Source organism: Zonotrichia leucophrys, chromosome 18 (assembly GCF_028769735.1).
Source record: "Zonotrichia leucophrys gambelii isolate GWCS_2022_RI chromosome 18, RI_Zleu_2.0, whole genome shotgun sequence".
In the NCBI taxonomy this organism is placed as follows: domain Eukaryota; kingdom Metazoa; phylum Chordata; class Aves; order Passeriformes; family Passerellidae; genus Zonotrichia; species Zonotrichia leucophrys.
In genome coordinates, this window is record NC_088187.1 from 9,070,865 (window position 1) to 9,095,886 (window position 25,022).

General features: G+C 42.1%; 1 protein-coding gene across 2 annotated transcripts in view; it reads right to left on the minus strand.

Moving 5' to 3' along the window:
- Window positions 1–937: 937 nt before the first annotated feature.
- Window positions 938–25,022, minus strand: part of PRKCA (protein kinase C alpha) — a 151,934-nt gene continuing 127,849 nt past the window's right edge. For both annotated transcript variants that reach the window (XM_064728231.1, XM_064728232.1), the window contains 7 exons: window positions 24,243–24,334; window positions 22,623–22,685; window positions 21,844–21,982; window positions 15,839–15,919; window positions 14,396–14,503; window positions 11,862–12,002; window positions 938–8,059 (listed from right to left, as the gene is read on the minus strand). In XM_064728231.1, coding sequence (XP_064584301.1) covers window positions 7,895–8,059; window positions 11,862–12,002; window positions 14,396–14,503; window positions 15,839–15,919; window positions 21,844–21,982; window positions 22,623–22,685; window positions 24,243–24,334 — 789 coding nt within the window. In that variant the 3' untranslated portion in view covers window positions 938–7,894. The remainder of the gene's footprint in view (window positions 8,060–11,861; window positions 12,003–14,395; window positions 14,504–15,838; window positions 15,920–21,843; window positions 21,983–22,622; window positions 22,686–24,242; window positions 24,335–25,022) is intronic.

A 25,022-nucleotide genomic window follows, 5' to 3' on the forward strand; every position in this document is an offset into this window, starting at 1 on the left:
CCCCTGTTCTGCTCTGCAGAAAGCTCCCAAGGTCTGGGATGTGTTCGTGGCCTTCAGAAGCTGAGCATGCTGGATGACAGATGTGAAATAGCCTGGAAACACTCTTTGGAAAAAAAACCTGAATTCCAACAATTCCCCAGGGCAAACTCAGCCAACAAACCCAGTAACTGAATCAGCCTGAGCTTCAATCCTGTGAGAGCAGGCAGGAAAGGGAGCTGTCTGTCAAGCTGTCACAATATTTGGACATTGCTTTCAGGTTTTGAGCAGCAGTGACGTCAGTGTGAACGGGGCTGGTGGCACTGGGAGGTCCTGTCCGGTCCCCAGGAGCCCAAGGGAAATCCAGGAGGGCTAAATCAGGGGTTTCATCACACAGGCGGGGCCCTGAGGGTCATCAGGGATCAAAATGAAAGGATTTTGCTCTAATTTTGCCTGTTGGGAGTTCTGGGTGCTGAGAGTTTTAGGCCATCAATCACTGAAACTTCCAGGAGGAAGCAGCAGAAGGTGGAATGAACCACCCAGGGCTCCCACACTCAAAAAGACAAATTGAATTTGAGATTTTTGGGTCTGGCTGCTCCCAAGGAGGACAAATCCTCCAGCACCAAATCCCACACTGAGCTTTGAACCAAACCCTCCCATCTGAGACCTCCTTTGGCTCTGGAGCTGTTTTTCCACAACTGGAGCAGCCCAGCAGCACCAAGGTCAGCACACAGAAATCCTCTTCCAGACCCACCTTTTTTAGGTAATTCATTAATTCATGTTAATTTTTTTAGGTAATTCATTAACAAGAATTAAAAACAAAACCCCAGGTTAAAATTCTGTCTCTGAAGAACCAAAGTCCAGACTGGGCAATTTCTGTGGAGCTCACACCAACCTCTCTGCAGCCTCCGACCCTGGAAGAGTCAATTTTGAAAGGAAATTTCACCAAGGCAGACCAAACTCTCACAAAAGTAATGATCAGTATTTTTATTCATACACGCTTGCTTTGAAACTACAATTAATACTTAACAAAAGCATTTCATGCAAACAAAGATTGAAGATCCTGCGAATTATGGAACAAACAAACAAACAAAAAAGATGCTGTAATTTGTACATCAGTCTTGCCCACTACGCTTCCAATGGTTGGGTTTTTTAAAAAAATCTTTTGAAAAATGAATGGCCTCTCCAAATTTTCTGGTAGCATCTTGCAGATAAATGACATGAAAATAAATAATGTTCTCCTCTATATAAATAAAACATCTGGGTCTTAAAACTAACATTAAAAATATTAATGAGTTCATTAATGTTTAAAAAAATTAAGTAGCATACAGGCATTTGAGAAGTTTCAGGTGTTCTCTGTATTGTTGTGCAAAACCACAGAGTGTTGAGAAATGCACATTTTAGAAAGAGCAAACGAGCTTCATTTTGTTGAAATTTATTTATTTTTTTACATACCTTTTGATAACATGGGAGAGAACAAATGAAAGGTTTGGGGAACGAGCCATAGATTAAATTTTTATTACCCCTGCAAGAGCATTGTTTTTATACTGCAAGGCCAATAGTGAGTACAACACATAATTAATATTTTCAGAGAATTGGGGCTGTTGGCCAAGCACTCGGGGAGCTCTGTGGTTCCCTGGGTGCCTTGGAAGCTGTAGTGGGGTTTTGGTTTGTTAATTTGAAGATTTTTAACCCAGGAGTGTTTGAATCTCTGGAAGGAACCCTCGGCAGTGTCACCCCAAGGGGTTCAGAGAAAAGGAGAAGAAATTCAAATACTTCTCAGCAAAATGTTTGTAAAGATCATGAACATCGTTTTCCTTTCTATTAAAACGTTCCTGTCATTATTAATTACAAAACTAATGAAACATCAGCTGCAGAGTGTCCAATGTAACCAGTGAGAAATGAGCTTCAATGGCAGCTGTGTCAATGTTGTTGCTACTCATCCTGCACTGTTTCAAATCATATAACAGACTTAATTTACTTATTTAGGTCAACTGACATCAGTGGAATAAAAAAACAGCTTCTGGAGCAGTTTTCTTTTAAATCTGAACTACGGTGTCACAGACAAGGAAAAAAAAAATAAGCACAAAGACACATTTACAACACAGAAATACATTAAAATATCAACAGAAAATATCAGCCTGTCGTGGACAAAGCAGCTGCACAAAGAACAGAGCTCCTCCTTCCGCAGGAGTCACTAAAAACAGTGCTAAAAAACAGCTGTGCTGACTTTATTTACCCAAAGGGAATCTCCCCCTCCCGTTACCAGTTCTGATAAGACTTCCATCCACATGGAATTTTAAAATTGCACATAAAAATCTCAGTAGCTGGAAAAGAGGTAAGTGCAGCTGACCCTCACAATCACAAGCATCCCTCCCCATCACACCCTGACTCCAGGTACAAAAGCTGCACTCCAGGTTCTGTAAGAAACGCCTCAGATCTGATTTTATTTCTCCTCAAACGGTTTCAGCGGAGTTACTAAAGTTCTATAAAAAAGTAGAAACAGCATGGCATAGCCAGCAGTACCATGTGAATCCCAGAAGCTGATTGAATAGTAAAAACGATAATAATGCTTACACAACTCTTTTCAGGTTAAAAGTGAATTAGAAACGTTGCCCAAGAAGTGCTCGCCCGTCCCTGTGGGTCAGGGAGTGCTGTTACCCCGCTCTGCAGTGAGATAAGGGAGCAGGGGTTGACAAGGGGCCTCTCCTCTCACGGTTATTGAACAGGAGGGCTCTGCATGGCCATTATTCATGGTAAGGCCATTTATTCCCAGTGGTTACTGGCACAGTGAGGGAGTCGTGCATGTTGTGGAGTCAAATCTTACTTATTTCAACTCAGCTATTTCAGATCCTGTCTGAGTGAGGGGCTGAGGGAAAAAAGTGCTTTTTAGCTTTTAGTCTACTTTTGGACTACTTGGCAGCTCAGTGCCCACCTACAGAGGGGACACATCAAACACAGCCCACACTCACGTTTGCAAAGAGACAAAACCCCTATGTACAATAACTTATGCTAATGACTAAACTGAAAATCACATTAAATATTTCCAGAAGTTTCCCTGGCAGGTCCAAAAGCCTACTGTAAACTCAATATACTGTAGATATGCTTTCTACTGGTATCAAAGCTTTCTTATTGGATTATTATTATTATTAATAATTGTTTCCAATGCTGTGCTTTGCACAATGAGGAGGATCTGCCCCCCCTGCTCACTGCCCGTGTCTCCTATGGCATTTCACTGGGATTGCATCCACAGGCACTGGCTCAGAAAACACTTTTCAGCTGGTACCACTCCACCCTTGGATGTGCCATCTTTCCAGCTAGAAGACAAGTTCCTCTCTTGCTCGACCTTATTAATTTTATAGAAGCCCAGAATTACTGAATTGGATTCACCCCAAGAGACAGGATGGATTTCAAAGGCCAGCAGCATTCAGACGTGATGAGGTTTTTTTTTAACTAACAGCTGATTTCCAGAAGAACTTTCTGCAGTTCGTAAAAGGAAATTCAATTGTATTTCTGGAAAGAATGAAAAATCAGAAAGCTAAATTGGATTTCTCCTCCAAACTGGATTAACAAGGACTATTTATCATAGGAATGTGCTCTCTCCTTCTCACATATGTGCCAGCCTTGCTCAGGGCACTGAGGCTGGTGGGTGAAATGGTTGTCCTGGAATCCCACCATCCTCAAAAGTGTCACTCAAAGGTGCACAAAAGCATCCAGATGCCTGAATGATGACAGAATTTGCTTAGGAGCCAGTCAAGTCCCATTTGATCCCTAAAAACCCCTTGGAAGTTTTACATGGCAAACCTGTGCCTCTCCCAGCAGGAATGGGGCTGCCCTGGAACCACCTGGGACTCAGCACAGGGGTGGAAACAGCTCCCAAAACTTCCACCCAGCTTCAGGGCAGCACCATTTATTAATTACAGCTCCCAAAACTTCCACCCAGCTTCAGGGCAGCACCATTTTCAATTACAGCTCCCAAAAATTCCACCCAGCTTCAGGGCAGCACCATTTTCAATTACAGCTCCCAAAAATTCCACCCAGCTTCAGGGCAGCACCATTTTCAATTACAGCTCCCAAAAATTCCACCCAGCTTCAGGGCAGCACCATTTATTAATTACAGCTCCCAAAACTTCCACCCAGCTTCAAGGCAGCACCATTTATTAATTACAGCTCCCAAAATTTCCATCCCAGCTTCAGGGCAGCACCATTTTCAATTACAGCTCCCAAAATTCCCACCCAGCTTCAGGGCAGCACAGTTTTCAATTTGCCTTTTGGGAATCTTGGTGGCAACGTGGGTGTTGGGATTACATTTGCTACCAAACACAAGTGAAAGAGAAGCAGCTCTAATGCCTCTCCTTCTGTTGATACATGTTCTCTAGAAAACCAAATCTTGTGAGAAATATGATATAAATAACATCTGTCTCTGAAAAGATATGGAAGTTCTGGCTGGGTTTTTCAGGTTTTCCTTGCCATGATAAATTTCTGGATTCTGAGCAGCCAGGGGGAGTTGTCGGGAAAGGTCAGAGCATGTGAGGGCATCAGGAGAGCAGTGAGGGGTAACACAATAATCCCTGCTTTGTCCAACCCTGCCTGGCTCCTGCAGCACCCAGGAGCTCACAGCACCTTCTCCTAAAGTGCTTCAGGAACCTCCAGAACACAGCACGGCTGTCACAAGCCCAGGGACCCGAGGTCATGATGCTGAAGAGGAATTTCTGCTTCTACACCAGAAAAACTGGGAGAAAAACACAAGGGCTGAAAAAACTGGGTATGAGAAGTAGGCAGAAAATGAGCAGCCCTGTCCCAGTGTTAAACCAGCCCTGTCCCAGTGTTAAACCAGCCCTGTCCCAGTGTTAAACCAGCCCTGTCCCAGTTTTAAACCAGCCCTGTCCCAGTGTTAAACCAGCCCTGTGATGTTTTGTCCTGCTGTGAACAGCCCCGACTGTCACAGCTGTGCCAGCAATGGGACTTCCTTGGAAAATTCAGATTTCATCAGGCAAACACAACTGTGGCAACATCTACCCAAGGCAGATGGGTAGATGGGACTTCCTTGGAAAATTCAGATTTCAAGCAATGGGACTTCCTTGGACAATTCAGATTTCATCAGGCAAACACAGCTGTGGTAACATCTACCCAAGGGAGTTCCTGCCTGGTTTCTGGCTTGGTTCAGTTCTGCCCCTGTTCTGCTTTGTTTACTCCCCAAACCTGTATGCTGGTATTTTTCTCCCTGTATTTTCCTTTTTCCAAAGTGTTTTTTTCACTTCACATTTTAAAAACAAGCACAATGGCACCTCTTGGCAGACTGGCATAGCTGAGAGCCCCTTCTTTATTAAAATCTGAGACTCAGTAATCTGTTATCTTAATTCAACCTATTGTTTTCTACAGCATTTTACTAAACATTGCCAGGCTAATAATATTCAGGAAAAAAAAATGAAAAAAGAAAAGAAGTCATGAATGCTGCATTACGCCACATGCTTTATGGTGAATACCATCATTTTTGAAGTACATAATACACAAAGGAGAAAATGAACTCCCAGTCTTGGATGACGACATATTTGACACAGAACAGTTTAAAAATTTTACTCCTAAAATGTGTGAAAGTTTGGAGTCCTGTTTAGGCAAGGTCTGAGTTCCTGTCAGTTGGCCAATGCCCCTGGTGAGCCACACCTGGAATGCCAGGGGTTGATCACTCCAGGATGCTCCTGGTGGGAGCTGAGGTACAAAAGGCCTGAGACAGGGCAACAATTGGACTTTGGGGTGTGGAAATTGCACACCCTGGCCCCAAAGAATTGCACATCCTCCCCCAGAGCCACATTCCCAAGGGCCCTGCAGGTGCAGGAGCCCCACAGTGCCACTGTCACCCTTCACACCCAACCCCATCTCCCCCAACACCTGCCCGGCTCCCCCAGGCCCCACCCTGGCAGGATTGCATCTTTCTGACAGAATCTTTGGCACAGGTTCCATGTTTTATTGTCATAAAAGATGGTTAGAAAGTAGGTTCCCCTCCCACCCCACTCCGTTACATATTCTAGTATAAATTGAAGGATTTTATGGCAAATATCTTACTTTTTTGGAATATGTTTACATGCTGGAAAAATTGTAATCAGTCTGCATGCAGCAACAGAGACATCATGCTTCTGGCATCATCATGCACATCTGACAGACAAAAAGTGCCTGTGGCTGCTAATGGGATCAAGGCAGGAGAGGAAAAAAATGGAAATGCACCAACTACTATTTTACATGCTGTAACAAAACCAAAATATGCACAAAACATTATTTACTGATATTTGAGTTAATATCTTCTGGTAAGTAGTAAGAGGAAATATCAAAATTTTTTATCTAAGTGATAGGAGAGGAGAAGATTGCATTAATTACAGTGTTCATCGTTGCAAATAAAGTCTATTTCCTTCTCTGCAAGTAATAAGCAGATGTGAAATGAAAGCCGAATTGAACCTCGTATAAAACCTGCAGGTAGCAATTATTATTTAAAAGTATATCTACTTTAAAAAAAAAAGAGATTATACCCTAAGCCAGTAACAATATTCAAAACCTAAAGTAAAAATCAAAACAATAGCAAGAAAACATTTAGCTAAATCTAAATGGTGTCATTCAGAACAAGAACTTTCACAAATAAAGCACAAGTTGTTTTATAAAATTTTTATAATACTCTTTATGCTTGATACGATTATGTCAATAATACAGATCTGCTTATTATTAACCCTTATTATTAAGAGTTATTACTAAACATGCAAAATTCATTGCATGAAGCATATGTAAAACGTATTAAATTCCATTCTATCAATAAAACCAGTTTTAGGTGCTGCTTTTTTCAGGCTCGATTATTCTACAGCCCAAAGTTTTCTGAATTAAAACCGATTATTTAAGACTAAATCTCACTTGAATTTCATGAGTTATTCTGGAGAAGTCAGGAAGTCACTTGGGGCTGCATTTTTTGTTTATTTAGTATACATAACGCTTTTTTCAATTTACTGTCCTACACTGCAGACTATAAATAAACACATGTAAATAAGATATAAGGAATTACAGTTTTGTTTTACATTCCAGGTTAATAAATTTCATAGTAAAATATTGGTATTAGAACCAGTTAACAGTAAACTTGAGGAGTGGTGTAAATGAAACCAACTGAACAGACAATGGCACCCTGGATCACAGAATAATCTCATGGAGATTAAAAATTCACAAAAGTATTATTAAAATTATTACTATTATTATTATTATTATTATTAAAGACAAAATTTCACCTTTGAGTTTATCACATGCTACTCCTAGCACAAATCCTAGAGACGTGGCCACCACCCCAGTGCTTTTATTTGGGATTTTACAGGATCAGTTCACCAAACCTCGGGGTCTAATTTGATTTCATCCCCCCTCCCACCCATTCCCAACTATATTTTTTTCCCCTGCCATATTTTTCAAACCCTTTCAGTGCTGTTTTTGCAATGGCTCTCCCCTCCCAGTCTCTGGTGCTGCCCCTGAGGTCTCCGGGAGGAGCTCCCACCTCCCAGCATCCACCCCCAAGGAATAAATAAATAAATAAATATTTATTTATTTTATCGAGGTGGCTTCTCATTCAGAGCACGTGTCAGATGTTTTTCCAACACAAGGGAGTGGAAAAGGGAGCAAAAGGACAGCGGGAAGTTACAAAATAGAGAACGTACCAAAACATGGGTAAGTTTCAACAAGTCAGTGGCAACTTCTAGAAGAAAAAGTGGGCACCGTACACTAATTTACCTCCTGTTAAGACAACACTGCTGCTGCAAAGCCCAAATCCTGACTAAGTGGCCCTTCCCTCATCCTCCACCCTCTAACCCTACAACTTCCAGGCCCAAATGGAATCAACGAGGCGAAAGCCTAAAAACTGTAGGGTTACACCTGCTCCCCGTTCTGCTGCTCTGCTGTTTCATGCTACATTTTCTACAGGGGGGTGCACAAACTGGGGGTTGACAAAAGAGAACCCTTCAAAATCCGTTTGGTCTATGTTGGCAATGACCAGCTGATCGGGAGGCGTCAACACCGGCTGTCCTCGCGTGAAGAACTTATCGAAGTTTTCAGCGCCTTTGCCGCACTGCAAGGAGAGAGAAAAGCAGAAAAAAAGGCTGAAAAAAGCCAGCAATACAACAGTAAAGTTGTCAGGATACATGCAAGGCATGTTTCTTATGAGTAGTTGAGGGAAAATTTTCTTTTCAGATATTTTGACAAAAAAAACCCCCAGACAAACAGTGAAGTTTTAATAGCTGAATCCTGATAAAAAGCAGTCAGAAAGGTTTTCATCCATCAGCATGAGGTGATGAGATAAAGAGGCTTTTAAATATTCAGCATCACTGGGATACAAAAGGAAAAAGGAAATATTTTGATAAACATATGTTGGCAAGAGATACTTTCTTTGTCAAGTTGTTTCATTCTTTTTAAATGCCTTATCGTACAAAATTAAATTTTCCCTGTTAGTCTCTATTTCCTTTGTGATCTGCAAAAAGCTTAATGCAATTCATTTATGTGCTTTGAATCTTCACTGAACAGGCTCTGAACTCCTGAATTCCTCTAAATTCATAAATTTATTTTTATTTATAAATTTATAAATTCATAGATTCCTATAAATTCACTGAACTCCTATAAATTCATAAATTACAGCAGGGTCTCAGTGCTGGGCAGGGCAGGAGCACATCCTGGACAGGTTCTTGTTCCAAAACTTGCTATCACAGGCTTTCTCTTTAATTTTCTTAAGAGACTCATTTTGGGGCCAGGTCCAGCCAAGAAGGGGGTTAAATGCAGCTACAGCCTGAGCACAACTCCTTCAGAACAAAAGAAATCAGGTTTGTAGAAAGAAGAGTTTGGAGGAATGGAGCCCACCCAGGGCTCTGCACCACTCATGCAATGCCCTGGTGCCCCCTGAGCCTCTGCATTTTCAAACAGAATCTCTGGAAAACAAGAATGGAAAGAGCTGAACTTTGACAAGGAGGAAACTTCTGAATTATTGGCATGGAGCCCCAAATTAATTCGAATTAATTTAGAGGCACAACAGCCAGCTCAGAGCAGCCACAATAGGAGATTTTTTTATGGCTAAAAAGGAAATTTTTTAAAAAAAGATATACAGGTAATCATCATCCTGCAATAAAAATTATGCTATTTTCTTTCTTTTTGAAATTTTTTTCCTCTTTTTTTCAGCAAATGAAAGGTACTCAAACAAGCTGGACATTGAACCCAAAGTTCCTGAAACCATCAGGTCTCTCACATTGCTTAGGCTAGTAGAGGCTAAATATATATATATTTATATATAAAAATATATATCTATTTAGCCCCTCTCTCTATATATGCATAAATATATTATATATAAATATAATATACCCATGAAATATGGGTATATTTTAGGTGCAAACACAGTAACTTATAAAAAAATTTGTATCTTCAATGGTGTATTTGTCTTCACATTAAAGAGTAGCACTGAACCTTAAAGCATTATTAAAGTACAACTGAAATTACAGGACTTTTCGAACACCTAAACTTGGAAATAGGAGTAAAACATCCTTGCCAAATAATCAGTCTATGCCTATAACCTGTGAAATGTCAATCTGGAAGGGAATTTGTTATTTACAGCACCCAACTGCTGACCCAAAATCTGCAGCTCTGTGTTTGAGTGAGGACAGTGGAAGCAGCAGGATTATTCCTGCAGGAAAGCACTTCCTAGAGAAGATATACCTACAAAGGTTTCCCAAAAAATATCACCCCAAACAAAGCCTGTAAATACATCCATATCTTCAAACAGATTTAGGGTTGTGTGTTTTTGCTTTCTAAAATCAATATCCACCCCTGGAGGGATTTAAAACTTGTGTAGACGTGCTTAGGGACTGGGTTACTGGTGGGCTTGGCAGTTCTGGGTTAATGATGATTTTAAAGGTCTTTTCCAACCCAAATGATTCTATAACTGTATGATACTGGTACAAATAGAATCAGCAATCACCAATAATGAGCTGTGCACAGGGTATGCAAATACTGGACTTGGATTTTAAGTTATTTTTGTCCAGGAGAGTCGGGCTCGGTGTGAATCCGCCTCGGTGTGTTTTAATAGCAGCCTGTGCAAACAAACCAGGTCATGATAACCAGGGAGACAGAGCAAGGCTGCTCTGAGGAGGAGCCAGGACCTGCCAGGAGGCTCTGATGGAACCAAACCACACTTGAAGCTTTTAGCACCTTCAAGCTGGTGTTCCTTTTAACTTCAAGGAGAGTCTAAGCACTCCTGAGCTAATAAAAATTACACATGTGAAGGTACATCTGCTTTATGATCAGCTTTAGATTTGCCTTGAGAAGCATGTAATAAAAATCTCAAATAATAGAAGCTCTAAGAGCTCCCCTTTGCATAGCCAGCTCTGGGAAAGGGTTGTCTGGCAGCACCACACAAGTTCTTCTTATTTACACCCTTCCCTGCCTGCAAAATCCACACCAGAGCAAAAAGGTATTTCCTTTACCAATAAACACCCTTCTCAGCTTCAACTCTCCTCCTGCTCATGCAAAAAAGTCTATGTATGAAAAAAGTAAAGAATAATTCAGGTATTGGCATCCCTCTGTTCATTAGTTTGTGACAGACACTGGTATGTCTGTATTGGCAAATAAATCAGTGTAAAGCAGTTATGCTACACCTGAAGTGCTAAAGCCAGCCAGGATTCTCAGCTGAAAAATGAAAGGGTTAGAGAAGAAAGGTTCAAGGTTAGGACATAACAATTTATAGCTGTTCCTTAAAGCTTGTGTTCTTCTGTGCAAACTCTTCTCTTTGCCTGTCAATGAAGCACAGTACATGCTGAAAGAACTTCTGGCTCAACAAGCAAAGCTCTTCCAATTCTATTATGCAAACAGCTCTCAGGGTAAGGACATCTTTACACTAGCTTGGACTTCTAACATGTAGATACATGTGTGCAAACCAGTAATGAACATGGAAAATAAACCAGGGATTAATCTTGCAAACTGAGCAGACAGTGCTATAGGATGGTGAATAAAACCCCCTGTGCTGGGCAGCCAACTATGGAGAAATTCACCCCTCTAATCCAAATCCCTCAGTCAGATCCTGACTTCAGATGCTGCTCAGAGGAGACAGTTGTTAACCTCATTTATGACCAGTCTAAGTGGCTGATGTGGATGTGCCAATTTTCCCTGTGTTCTCTCCTCACGTGGTGTGTGACCATCCAGGCAGGGCTCAAACCACTGGGAGGCTTTTTTGCAAGGCACAAAGTTCCCCAGGTTCCACCCAAACACAGCCAGGCTCACAGACGGCTCTGCCCTCACCAAATGGCCTCATTTCAGCCATGCCCCAGATCTGCAGCTGCAATCCCACCCACGGGAGCAGGGCTGCAGCCTCAGCCAGGGAGGGAAATGAGGCCTCAGGTTTGAGCTTTTCTATGTTTTAGATCCTGTGCTGCTTTAGTGTGTGGGGCTGGGCTCACATCAGGGGATGCTGAGCTCTGTGCACAGAGCAGGGAGACAAAACAATTCCTGCTCCAGCTGGGCACCAAGGACAAATGATCCAAATCTCAGCCCAGGAGCACAAACACCGTGGGCTGGAGAGAGAAAAACAAGCAGGGTGGGACTGGATGGGCTGGAGCTGTAACTGGACAATTAACTCCAATATTCAAATGGACCAAAATTTATAAAAATGTGAGATCTCATGACCAAGCTCTCTTCTGTTTCCATCTTGGAGCCATCCAGGCAGAGCCATGACTGTGGCTCTGGTACTGCCAGGGGGCGGCCTTTGAAGGTACTTCAATAAATAACCACTTTATTCCCCTAAACTCCATCAAGCCTCTGTTCCAGCTCCTCAAGGCATCCCTTTTGGTGACCCAGATGGGGCAGTGAGCAATCTGGACCTCTGGCATCTCACTCACCACTTTAGGTTTGAAAGGTGGCTGAATCTCCCTGTTCTCCAATTTCTCCCAGTCAATTCTCCTGAAGAAAGCATGTTCCCTGATGTCTCTTTCACCTTCCAGGCCACAGCCAAGGCGTTTTGCAGGATGTTTAGTCATCAGCTGTTGGGAAGAAAACACCAAACTATTCAGTTTAATGCTGGAAGGAAAGTGAGAGGGACTTTCCTCTGCCTGCAACGCTCTTGCTCCTCTCCTGAAGATACACTCTGCTAATAAAATTGTTTTGAAAAGATAAAACGAATTTTTTGAAGAATTATCTTGCTTCATCACTGGAGACAGCAAATCAGCAGCAAAATTAGGGGCTGCACTGGGGAAGTTTTTCCCACTGGGCAGAGGTTGCTGCTGGAGGTACAGGTGGTGCCCAGGACCATCCCTGCTGCCTCACAACTCACTCCTGAATTTCACCTCCAGTCTCTCAGTTCAGTCTTACAGACCTCCAGAACAGCTCCAGCTCTATCTCAACAATCAATTAACCATCATAAATTCCAATGCACTAAAGCTCCATGAAGTACAACCCCCCCACACTCCCATTTCATTTTTCTGGGCTCGTTCAAGACATCTCATTACAGAGCCTCCAATTCTTTGGCACCCAGCTGACAACATCTAATCTGTGTTTCCTCCCTTGCATCCTTAATGACATCCTGGTCAATACCATACCCAGTTACAGAGATTAAACAGACTTGGGGAAACAAACCAGCCCCAAATCCACCAGCCTGGCGTGCTCAGAAATTAGAATGTGCTCCCTAATTAACAAGTTCCTCAGCATTTTCCAATTGTGTACATTGGGAATTGTGCAATGTAGCCTTAAACTCTCACTTCAAGTTTCGTGGGGACTTTTGAAAGCTCTTTTACAAATTATACATGATTAATGTACTGCTGGGAGTGATACCTCAACAGATCTTCTGAAAACCTCAGTAGCACTTTAGTCTCCTTCCAAATGTTGAGTTGATCTGATTCCAATTTTGAACCTAAAATAAAAGTGACTCTAAGCAGGTTTGGGAAGCAGCTGTGCACTGGGCAGGAATCACAGCCTTCTTCAAGATTAATAGCAACATTCCCATTTTTGTTACCTTTTCCAAACCCCTTGCTTAACAGTAGGTGATAAAAGAAAATGAGAGTATTGATTCCAGTAGTTTTAATTCTTTCCAAAGTTGCTGCATTTACCAAAACCAACAAACTCTCAGTCAGTGGAATGGAAGTCAAGCAGACAAATCAATTCCAAGAGCAGAGTGGGCACGTTTGTCTTGCCCAGTGGTGCCCAGCCCTGGGACTGCTGAGCCACCACTGAAGGGTCAGAAACTTTCTCATATTGACTTCTTAGCTCAGGAAAAAACTCCCACTGAAACCTGAGATCAATTTGTCAGTTTAGCAGATGAAGAACATGTCAGTATCACAGACTTGCTCAAAATCTCAAGGTGCAGGGTAAATTTAGCTTTCTGCCCTCCCTTGACATGAGCACACAGAAGCAGCAAACAGGGGAGCTGAAAACAGGGCAATTTCATCAGGTTCAGGCTGTGCTGTTTGAATATGTGATTGTCACGACAAGGCAGCAATCTGAATGTACTTTACAAAAATACATCATGTTTATTTTTTGTTGGCCAGCACATCTACACTGGGATAAGCTCCAAAATTAGCATGGTCTTTCATTTTTACCTTCTTGTTCCAAACACCTTTTCCTTGATGATTTCTTTAATGGACTAATATCCTGCCCGTGTATAATACTTCATAAATGGTTGAAAAGGATAGGAAGAATGTAAATACCAAATTAACTAAGTGCAGTGGTGTTTTATCAGTGTAAGTCAGACATCAAATAACCCATTACAGGCGGTGGATTGGAAAAGCTGCAGACTGATGGTGCTCTGGAGAATCACATGGAATCAAAGGGAAGTCAAATGAATTCTTTTTTCCTAAGCTAATCCCCTGAAGCCAAATCTATTATTTTCCTCAAAAGTAAAAAAAAAAATTAATTTCTTATCTAAGACCAATTTTAGGCCACACAGGCACCACTGGGTCAGAATTTCCCTATGGTTTCCTTGTATTTATGCTAAAGATTTTCACATAAGCTCATCTTCACCTACATTTAAAAATGATTCTCCTCAACTCCTGAGCTCTGATGCTGTCATTAGGCATTCTGGGCTGAGGACTGGCTGGAGCCTCTCAGCCAGGCTGAGAAATCTCACCCTGCAGAACTGGGGCTGTGCTGCCGTGGGTCGAGAGGCAAAGCAGGGGGAGACTCTTCACACCATGGTCCTGTTTATAAATTCTGCTCTGCATTTGGCAGCCACTGATTCTGACATTTGTTCTTTCCATAAAACAAACAGGCACAGTGGGAAGAGCCCAGCACTTAGCAGTGACACCAAGTGACAACACAGCTCAGCACTGCCTGACAGAAGTTGCACTTTAAAATACTACAGTGCTGTGTCAGAGCCAGGCAAACCCAGTGAGTCACAAGGACTGCCAAAAGGAACTGAATGATAAATAACATTTTAACTCACCCCCTTGCAGATGGAGACTGCTTCTTTGGACAGTGATTTTGGGTAGGAAACATTATGCTCCATTATGGACTGGAATAGTTCATCTTCATCTTCCCCATCAAATGGAGGCTGTTGAAAATAAATCACAAGTGAGTAATACACTGAGTTTTCCTTTTTGTGCTTTTAAATTCTCCAGTTTTTATGAAATGGCATGACAACACCATGCCCAAAAACATCCATATACAGCAGTGCTCCTGGTCCAGGAACACCCCCAAACCCACAGCCATCTGCAGCCTGGATATCTGCTGACCCAGAAGCTTAGTGTTTGACAGTCTCAGATTAAAATCAAGGAGAAATGTTCATTTCTGTCCCCAGAATGGCAGCCAGGTTAATGAAATGTGTGCAGGATTATCTTTGTGATCAGCTTTAATCAGTTTTTAAAGCTACTGTGCACCAGACAGGCAAAACACTTCAAAGGGTGAAGTTTGGAGAGTAACTTTCAATTACCTTGTGCTAAGGTATGTCCATTCCTCACTTAATTCCAGTTGGACTCCACTTTGTTTTATGCTCTGGCTGTGGATTCTGCTAAAGGGCTGCACTATATTTTAAAATACAGGGGTGGGAAAGTGCCCATGGATAAATCCCCAGGATATGGGCCCTGTGCAAGCCCAGCTAATGGTAAATCTCCTTTCCCACAAAGCATTCAATGGCCAATATTTGCAATTCAGCCTGCAAATGTTAACAGCTGCAGTTGCTACATGCTAAAACTTTTAAATGTCCACTGGAATTTTGCAGAGAAACTCCTAAAGGCATTTGTTACAGATGTGTGTTTTAAGCTTGGGAAATGCCTGCCTTTACCTAACACTCCCTGAAAGCCAACTGCAGGAATCTTTTTCAACTCAAGACTAAGAGAACTCCTTCAGGCTGGTGCTTTTCTGCCATTTCTTGCAGCACAGTGCTGCTTCCCCACCCCAGCAGCCTCTCATTAACTGAGCAGAACGAGGGGCCTGTAACTGAGCACATTTCCAAGTGCTCAGACCCATATTTTACCCCCAGGACATACAGTACAAAAACTGTATTCTTGGGACTTAACTGCAATGCAGAGCTTATACACACTCTTATTATGCTTCCCTGTGGTTTCAAACTCCTAAATGGTATTTCTTCCACTTGACATGCATTTTCCTGCTCAAGTGTCTCCTTTTCAATCCTGAAGATGGCTATTTATAACATTATTGCAGTACAAAGGAGCTGTATTCAAAGGCAGAGCTTGATTATGTGGGTGCAACATAAAGAGCTTAAAGCCTAAATACATTCTCAGTTGAGTCAGTCAAGAGTACAAGGAGATAACAGCAGAATGAAAGGCTTCAATCCTATCCTGTAATGGTGTAAACCTTTAGGGAGCCTTGAAACAGAGCAGCCTTGGAGGGCAGGAGGAGGTCACAGAGCACAGAGGGGGAATCTTACCTGGCCAGCCAACATCTCATAGAGCAGCACACCATATGCCCACCAATCCACAGACTTCCCATAGGGCTGGTAAGCAATAATCTGCATAATCACAAAAAAAAAGCAGAGGAAAAACCCCTGTGTTAACTCACCCCAGCTTTAGGTACATGTGTGACACGCAGAGAAGGACAGATTTCCTTGAAAAAGGCCAGAACGACAATCCTGTAATCCTCACTCCAGCTCGTCACGGGTTTCAGTGGGAGTTGGATTGTTTTGCAAGTGTTAGGCTAAACCCACCCACGCCCTTGGGTACCCTGATATCTTGGAAAATGTATCTTGGAAAATACAGCTCAGAGACTTCCTGGGATGTGCATTTGAGGCCAAAGGAGGAAGCAGGGCAGCACAATGCAGGAGACAAGGCAAAACCATTATCCCAACTGTTTGTGACAAAGTCTGAAATCATGAGGCTCACTTAACTTATGGACTATCAATAATTAAACCTTTCTTTTCAATATTTATATTTTTGTTCTGCTGTAAAAGGAATCAAAACTTAGGAAAAGAGCAGAACTCAAAAAACCTCAGTTAAGTTTTCCCAAGCTGCATGATTGTGTTACTCAGAATGAAATACCAACTACACCAAAAAGAAAGGGGGTTCAGCTGTTCAGATTAATGGAAATGTCAAGTATTTTCCATGCTCTGGGTTCACATGTGCCTCACAGAGCAGTACAAATGGAGTTGTGACACAGGGAAAGGCTGCAAGTGCCAGCAGCACCCAGGTCACCCCCTGTGTCATCCTCTAACCAGGGCCTCCTCAGAGTGAGAGGCCATTGATTGAAGAGCTGCATTTGGTGATGGTGTGGAGGAGTTTGGAGGTGCAGGTGCTCCTCAGATCTTTCCAAACAGCTGTGAAGGGATTCTGTGAATTGGGAAGGGATGGAGGAGAGCCCAGTCCCTGCCCATGCCCACTGATGCAGCAGCAGAGCCTTTGATTCCAACATCCCTTCTGCTCTGGAATGAGCAGGGAGCTGAGGCACTCACAGCTCCAGAGGGGTTTGCATTTCATTCTCCTGTTTGCTCGTGTTTTTATTCTTTGTGAAATAAATTGCCCAGTCAAGTACACATCACACATCCTAAATTTTTTAGTAGTCTGAAAGAGAAGCTGAACTGCCAAGTTCTGTAGCTGCTCAGGAAAATTGTGAGTCACCAGTGCAATAAAGCAGGACTGCCTGGCTACTAAAGAAAATTATGGTCTCTGTGTGGATATATGTCCTTGCCTGAGATACAGCAGCACATAATTTAGAAATTACTGCAATGTTTCTAACCCAAGGATTTCAAAATCAATTGTGCTTTGGAATGTATTAGACAAGCAGAGATAATAACAAGATTCTCATCTAGAAGACCCTACATAAAGGCAGTCCATATTAGTTGTCTCTTAGCAGTAATATAGGCTTAAAATATATATTTGGGACATTCATTTCATCTTATAGTGACACACTTGGTTACTCTCCCTTCATTTCCATCACCAGTAAGTTCCTGCCTTTTGATTTATTAAATCAATATTGCCTTTTGAAACACCAAACACTCTCAAAGTTTCATCCAGGAAAAATACTGGCCTTTGCACACAGAAAATGACAAAACATTTCATCCTCAGTCCTTCCCTGACAATGTCTTCCTGCCTTATGGAACAGAATATTTTATATAAAAGGGGATGTTTTTCAGATCATTGTTTTGCAAGGGCAGAACATTTTGTACAACAAGTGCAGTCCAGGTATGTGGTTTTGGGAGGAACAGCTTCTTCCAATTAGCAAATGAGCAAAAATGGATCCACAGCAGTGAGAAACAGAATGCTGCCACCCTGCCAAGGCTCTGTACCTGGCAGCCAGGTCTGTCCAGGAGCCCACAGCTCACTGCTGTCCCTGCTGGGAAGGAGTTTGATGGGATTGCTGAGAGGAGGAGATCTTAAATGCTGCAATGCAATGTCTACAGTGAAAGCTGTACCAAAGCACCCAACAATGCTGATTTCTATCCAGCAAGGGGTCAGTCAAGGCTGGGTTCTTCTCTAAACATTCCCGTCAGGAACTGCAACCTCTCCTATGAAATCTGCCTTTGGGAGAGAATTTCAAACAGATTCAGGAGAGGCAGAATTAACATGGAAAAATCTCCAATGGATGGTCAGAATCACTCCAGTTTTTCTGATGTTTGGCGAGCAGAGCAGTGCCCCTCTGAGCTGGCACTCAGCTCCCAGGCCTGGATGGAAGAGTGGGAATTGAGACACAAATACAAATGCAGCCACCAGGGCTGCAAGAGTCCCACTGCAAAGGCAATGACAACACCTTCTCCATCGAATTATCTCCATGTAGAAAAGGTGCTGCTGTCACTGCTGCTGCTGCACATGGGGAGTTTTCTCCCTTTAACCCCATGTGAATACCCCCAGTGAGGCTGTGGCTCAGGGACAGCCAGACCAGCCCTTTGCCACGTGTGGAACCCATGGATGAACTCCTTGGACTGGGAGCTGCTCCCAGCACCAACCGGGAAGTGCAAGCCAGAGGGAAGAATGCTCACTTCAAGGGAGGAATTCCATGTGGGAGGAAGCAGATGAGCCTTCAATGTACAGTAAAACATGCATTGGTGTGAAGTCAGCAAGTTCTAAATGTTGTGTTTGCAGCAGCTCCCTCCTCATCACCCAGAATTCATCGAGTGCCCCCTCCCAGCTGCTGCACTCAGAGCCAGCCCTGCAGCAGCTGCCAAAGTCATCCTGCAAGGACAAATCCTGGTGTCTGTGAGAGCAGCTGGGCTGTGTGAGCCTGTCCTGTCCCCCCACAGTGTCCAGAACAGACCCAGAGCACTGAGGGAGCTCCTGTCCCTAGAAATGAAGAACTGCCCCCTCCTCCACCTATGATTTCTGATTTTCACTGGCCAGGCAGAAGTGGAAAGTTGATGGGATCATCCTCTTCCCCTCCTTCTCCATCATTAATTTAAATTATTGCCTTTTTCATGTCCTTTTGCATTTCAAATGTCTCATTTTACCCATCTATTGCCATGCATTAAGAGCTTCTGCCTTTCCAGATTCTGTGCATTTGAGCACTCAGAAAGAGCTCAGGAATTTTTCTCATCAAGCCAAATTGGCAGAAGGAGTTGCTTTTTTTCTCTTTTTCCTCTATTTTGCCTCCAAGGAAGGCACAGTTAAGAGCAGGACACAGAGATTAATATCAGCAATTTGTAGGAATGTTTAGATCATTGCAGCTAGTAGCCAGTTGGGATGAAAAGATTATATCCCAGAGGCAAGAGGAAATCTTTTGTGAGCATATATGATGTCTGCTGGAAAAGTTAAAACTCAGTTATTAAAAGAAATAAATATTACTATCACAAGAAACAGTCAAATGCACTTTCCAAACCTTTGTAATACCTATTTGCCTCCCACAGTCCTGGCAAATTCAAGGCTGGAACTGAAGGTTCTGAGGCTGTGAGATGGAAGAGAAGGGAAATGGAGTTTCTAATTTGAATTCCTCTGAAATTCAGAATCAGCACTGTGGCTGCTGCAGGGATGCTGATGGTGGGGTTCTGTGCTGGCAGAATCCCTTCCCCCTAATCCTCCTGACATCCATCTCCTCCTGTCTCTCTTGACTGGTCAAGGAAACACAAAGTACTAATTGATTTCACAGCTATTTCACCACTCTGACCATAAATATTTAAGTTCAGCACATCAGGAAATACTCTGTACAAGATAACCACTTTCTGCCTGAGAGAAGCTGTCAGACCTGGGATCCCACCAGCTTAACCTCTGCACACTCCTCAAATTGCACAGCACAAGGAAATTAACAATAATTCCAGCCCATTATACACCCAGGTAACAGCGAGTGGCGACTTTCCCACTCAGAGGAAAGGGAAAACATTATTTTGCAGCACTCCAAATTGGAGGGTTCACTTTGCTGAAGGCAGCACTGCTTTCCCCTGCGGAGCTGGGACAGGGGCACCACTGAGCTGGCCCTGCAGGGTCCTTGCAGCTGTGTGCTCCATCTGTGGGCAGGTCCTGCAGGGGCAGCGTGGGCTCCCTCAGGCCCCACACGAGTCACCACATTGTTCCCCAAATGCCGCTGGAAAGAGCTCATTCTCCAGGCTGGAGTGCAGCCCACTCACTGGATTCTACTCCAGATACCTTCAAGAGTTTATTCAGGTTTAGCTCCTTTATCTCCACCCAGCAGGGATGTGACAGTGCAAATGAATTCTCACTAAAACCTATTAGTAATTTCTAAATTTTAGCCCATGGAAACATGGGCTGAAACACCCCTGCAAGTGAAACAGGAACCTTCCTTTGAAGTTCATCACAGAACTAGTTAGCAAACTGTCAGTCACAATAATGTCCTCAGAGACAAAAGAAAATCAGCCAATTAAACAAAATAAAAGCAAATCTGTTTTTAAGATAACAGACTAATTTCCTCTCACTTACTGGATGTTTTGGTAAAAGGTTTATTTCCTTATATGAAATTTCCAAATAAAGTAAAATAATTTGCTCTAGCACTGAGCCACACTGAGCATTCTGGTATTGACAAAATGTTCTTTGGCATTAACTGGCACAAGACAATTGCCACAGAAAGGACACTTTAATTTGTAATATTGGCTTCATTTATGTTTTGACAGAAGAAAATGAAATACTACTCTGGTTGTTCTGATATCCTGCTGCAAGCAACAGCAAATGGGAAAAAAACAAGGGTGTAGAATACACAATATTTCACTCTGAAAAGCATGAATTAGCAAGCGGGAAAAAAACCAAACTATTTTTCATTCCAATTTCAGAGATGACAAAATTCACCTTAGACACTAATTTACTTGTCTGTGTATAAATCTCCCCAATTCCAACAAACATTCAATTACAGCCAGAAATGCTCCAGCCAGAGCTGCCTCTTGCTCAGTACCCAGTGAACAACTGAGTCTCTTGGACCAGGATCCAGCCTCTTGCATCAAATCTGCTGCCAAACAAATCAAGACTCCTGAAAGCTCAGTATGCACAAAGACCAGATTTTAATATTCATATATTTGAATTATATCCAAATCACCACATGTGCTTGTTTTCAATTCTTTAGACCTCAACTACTGAAATACAAATCCCATCCAGACTTAACTCTAAGCTCATATTTATGCCAGTGCCTTAAAGCACAACTGGGTTTCTCATGATCATATTTTCATTTCAGACCCACTGCAGTTGGTTTAGGCCTCAATGTCATTTTCAGTGGCTTGAAAGCTGCACAGGTATGGCCAAGTCATGGAATACTCAAGGCAAATTATGGATTTATTACAACAACTCCACTCAAGGCTGGATCTCTCAGCTTTTGGAAGGGGATTTCAATGACAGGAGCTCTCCTGAGGTGAGGAGCAGCAACTTGTGGCACCTGTGCAGGACTTGCAGGACATGGCCTGGAGGACACCACAGTGCTCCTACAGAGAGGACAGCAAAAAGCTTCAAGACCTCCTGAGTCCCTTCCCAAAACTCAGTGAGTGGTTTGTGATTTCCTGAAAATGCCAAATAATCCTTTAAATAAATGTGTGCTGGCAGCTGGGTGAACCTATGGAGGACTGGATTAAAGCAGCGTTGTTTGCTCCCAGTGAAATATTTGCTGATCTCAGCAACACCCATGTTTGTGTAACTTCACAAATTGCAAAGTTTAGTGTAACAGCATTTCCAGGCTACAAATTTAAGATCAGGGATTGTGATCTTATGATCCCAAGACTGTGATCTTAAATTGTAAGATTGTGAGCCTGTTTTTTTTTTAAAGTTTTTTGGTAGAATGAGCAAAATCTTATCTCATAAAAAGTTAGTTTTTCAGTTAACTAGGTTTTCCTTAAAATAGTGACTACTCCTATTGATTACATTGCATTAATTCACAAATATACCCAATATACCTGCAGAAGTCAAATGGTGCCATCCATGGAGAATCTGGAGTTAGAGCCATCCAAACCCAGTGGTATAAAATGTGGACAGACAATTTCCTTTAAGGAACTAAAAGGTTCTTGAAAGGGTCAGTGTTTACCTCGGGTGCAATGTAGTCTGGAGTGCCACAGAAGGTCCTGGTTGTTACTCCATCCAACATGTGCTCCTTGCACATTCCAAAATCAGCAATCTTAATGTGTCCTTCTGAATCCAACATCACATTATCTAATTTCAGATCTCTGAGGAGAATCACAGTAATTGAAGGTGAATGTTTGGGATCAGCTGGGGTGAGCTTACTGTGGGTAAGGAATATTTGCAGCTCTTTGTGGGTGGAGGTTCGGGGAGCACACGTGGGGCTGGCTCAGCCTGGAGGGAGCTGGGCAGACATCTAAGAATGATCTTAAAATCCTGGAATGGGTTGGAAGGGACCTTAAAGCCCATCCAGTGCCACCCCTGCCATGGCAGGGACACTTCCACTGTCCCAGGCTGCTCCAAGCCCTGTCCAACCTGGCCTGGGACATTCCAAAGGGATCCAGGGGCAGCCACAGCTGCTCTGGGCTGGACAATGAATGAAGAGGTGGCTGTGTCTGACCCCTCACCTGAGACTCTGGGATGTGTAATATTGTTAAACATCACCCAGAAATACAAAACATGGAGTTTTCCATTTCCAAGAGGTTTTATTTGAGTGGGGCAGGGCACAGGTGTCAGAAAGGTCAGGTTAAAATGGGCTTGGGTTTCCACCTCACCAGCAGCAATACAACAAAAAGAGCTCTACACTGATGGCTTTCTGTTTTAAAAATACACTGAGATGTTAAAGAAGCTGATCATTTGGGGATTTTAAAAATAGTTCAGAAATTACTTATGTCAGATCACACTCACCTATAAATAATCCCTCTGTTATGGAGAAAGAATAACCCAATAGAGATCTCAGCTGCATAGAACCTGTGTGGGGGGAGAAAAAAAATCAACAGATTTCTTATTGCCTCCTGACTTTCTTCTGGCAAAATAAATTGCAAATGAATCATGGTAAAGGATGACAATATAGTAGCATATGAACCATGTGATTTATATTGTATGTATACAGGTGACATGAAAGACAAATCACTTCAGTTGGACCTTAACAGATACATTTTAAGTATTTGATGATAAAATAATGCAGAATCTAAAAAAAAAAAAAGGAAAATTGCTCTCTGGACCACAAAAAACAGCGCAGCTGGAGCACAGCTTTTTTTGCACTAACTCTGCTGCAAAGGTCCTTATCTCTAATCACAGATTGATGAATCCAGGATGCAGCTCAATGTACATTGCAATTCACATGGCATGAAATAATTTGCAGAAATAGTGTTCCTTTATCCAGCCTGTTAATGGATTAATTACACGAAGCTAATTAAAATGATTACCATATAAAATATAATTGCTGAATGCAGTTAAGAGGTATGGAATACTGGTGGCTGTTTGAAGCTGGTTGCCGTGGAACTGTGCAAATTACGACCGAGAGGATTATTTAAAAATGAGATTAATTTTTAGGCTCAGCACAAGGGAGAGGAAGCAACTGAGCTCTGCAACACTCCATCGGAGGTGTTTGTGAACATGTGTGAAGATGCAGCACAGGCAAAAGCTGTCATGAAGCACCACAGATTTTGCCAAGTGTTGGCAAGTTGCATTAGCTGGAGTCAAGGATGATCTGACACCATCTCAGTTTGATTCCATGAGTTGTTAAAATGTTTGTCTGCGTCTGAAACACTTCTATTTAGAAGGGCTCTCGTTTAAACAAGCCCTGATTGCTTAAATTAAAATGAGAAATTATTTTAACAGAATGCTTAAAGCAGTTGGTCACCCTTGATTTTGAGGTTTCATTAGTAGATGATTTATGAAACACTAACAAGTGGTGATGAGGTATTATATGGCTAAAATGGTACTGATGGATCTATTCACTCTTAAATATGCTAGAGATCATTTTCAGTTGCTCACTGATGTGCCAGATGTACAATTACCTGAAAAGAATCATGTAGACAAACAATTCCTAATTCCTTATTAATTCCTCACAAATATATCACAGAAATTCTTACAAGCTATACATTGAATTTATCTTGTATAAACTGTAATTTATATCACAGAGCTGAGTCTATTTGTACTGCCTTTCTCTATAGCACTAATTCAGACTGAAGTGCTCTTCTCACTGTTTTTTTAATATCTGCTTTTAAAAACAACATCAGAATATGATGTAACATCTTTAATTTCCTGCTGCCCTGTTTAAATTCTTGTCACTTTTCAATAAGCCTCTCCTGCCTTTGTTTGTGCTGTATTTTTGAATAAATACACAGCTACCTTTGGTTTGTGTGTTCAAACACCATTTTCAACACAAAGTTCAGATTTTGGGCCTTAAAAACAAACAAAGGCCAGCCTGGAGTTCATCCTGAGCCTGGGAAGAAGAAGAAACCAAATCCTCCTAGAGTGTAACATCAAGATGATGCATGATTTAAACACATGAACACTCACACTGCTTGTGGCTCCTTAAATTTTCCTACTTGCTGGATGTGATACATGAGATCCCCACCATTGACATACTCCATCACAAAATACAGCCGGTCCTAGGACAAAGTATTAAAGAGGCACAGAAATACATTACAGACAGGATTAGATATTCATTGATCAGCCAAAAAGGAAAACAAAAAAGTCACTAGCATGTTATTAAAAAGCTTTTAGGATTATTAGGGAAAAAATTATAGATCAGGAAATGGAAATGGAATGTTTTGTACAACCTTCAAGAGTAAATGATTGATGAGATCTGTCTAGTTTTGCCAATTTTAGTGCCATGCTTTTACAGATTATTTGTCTCCAACAGTTTCAAGAATTATACAAATATAGCTCAGTCTGAAAAATCTGTCTCTACAATAAATGAAGAAAAAATCAAAGATGTTAAAAAATTCCCAATTGCTTTGAGGCCATTTCTAATTGCTGCTAGGAAGTTTTCCTTTGGAAGATGGTGTGGATGAGGCCCTTGAGGACATGGATTCTTGGGGAATGTGGGCTGATGGTTGGACTTGGTGATCTTAGAGGACTTTCCCAGCCTCAGTAATTCCATAAATCCATGTCATCCAAGAGGCTGGCACAGTGACTCTGGGCCATCAGATCCAACCTCACATGTGTCACTGGCAGATGCTTTGCAATGTGATGGGCAAATATCCACTTCATATATTTATAAGGAAAGAAGAAAAAAAAGCCCCTCAGTGTCACCAAGAAGTGACAGAAAACGGAATTAAATCCGCCAACACTGAT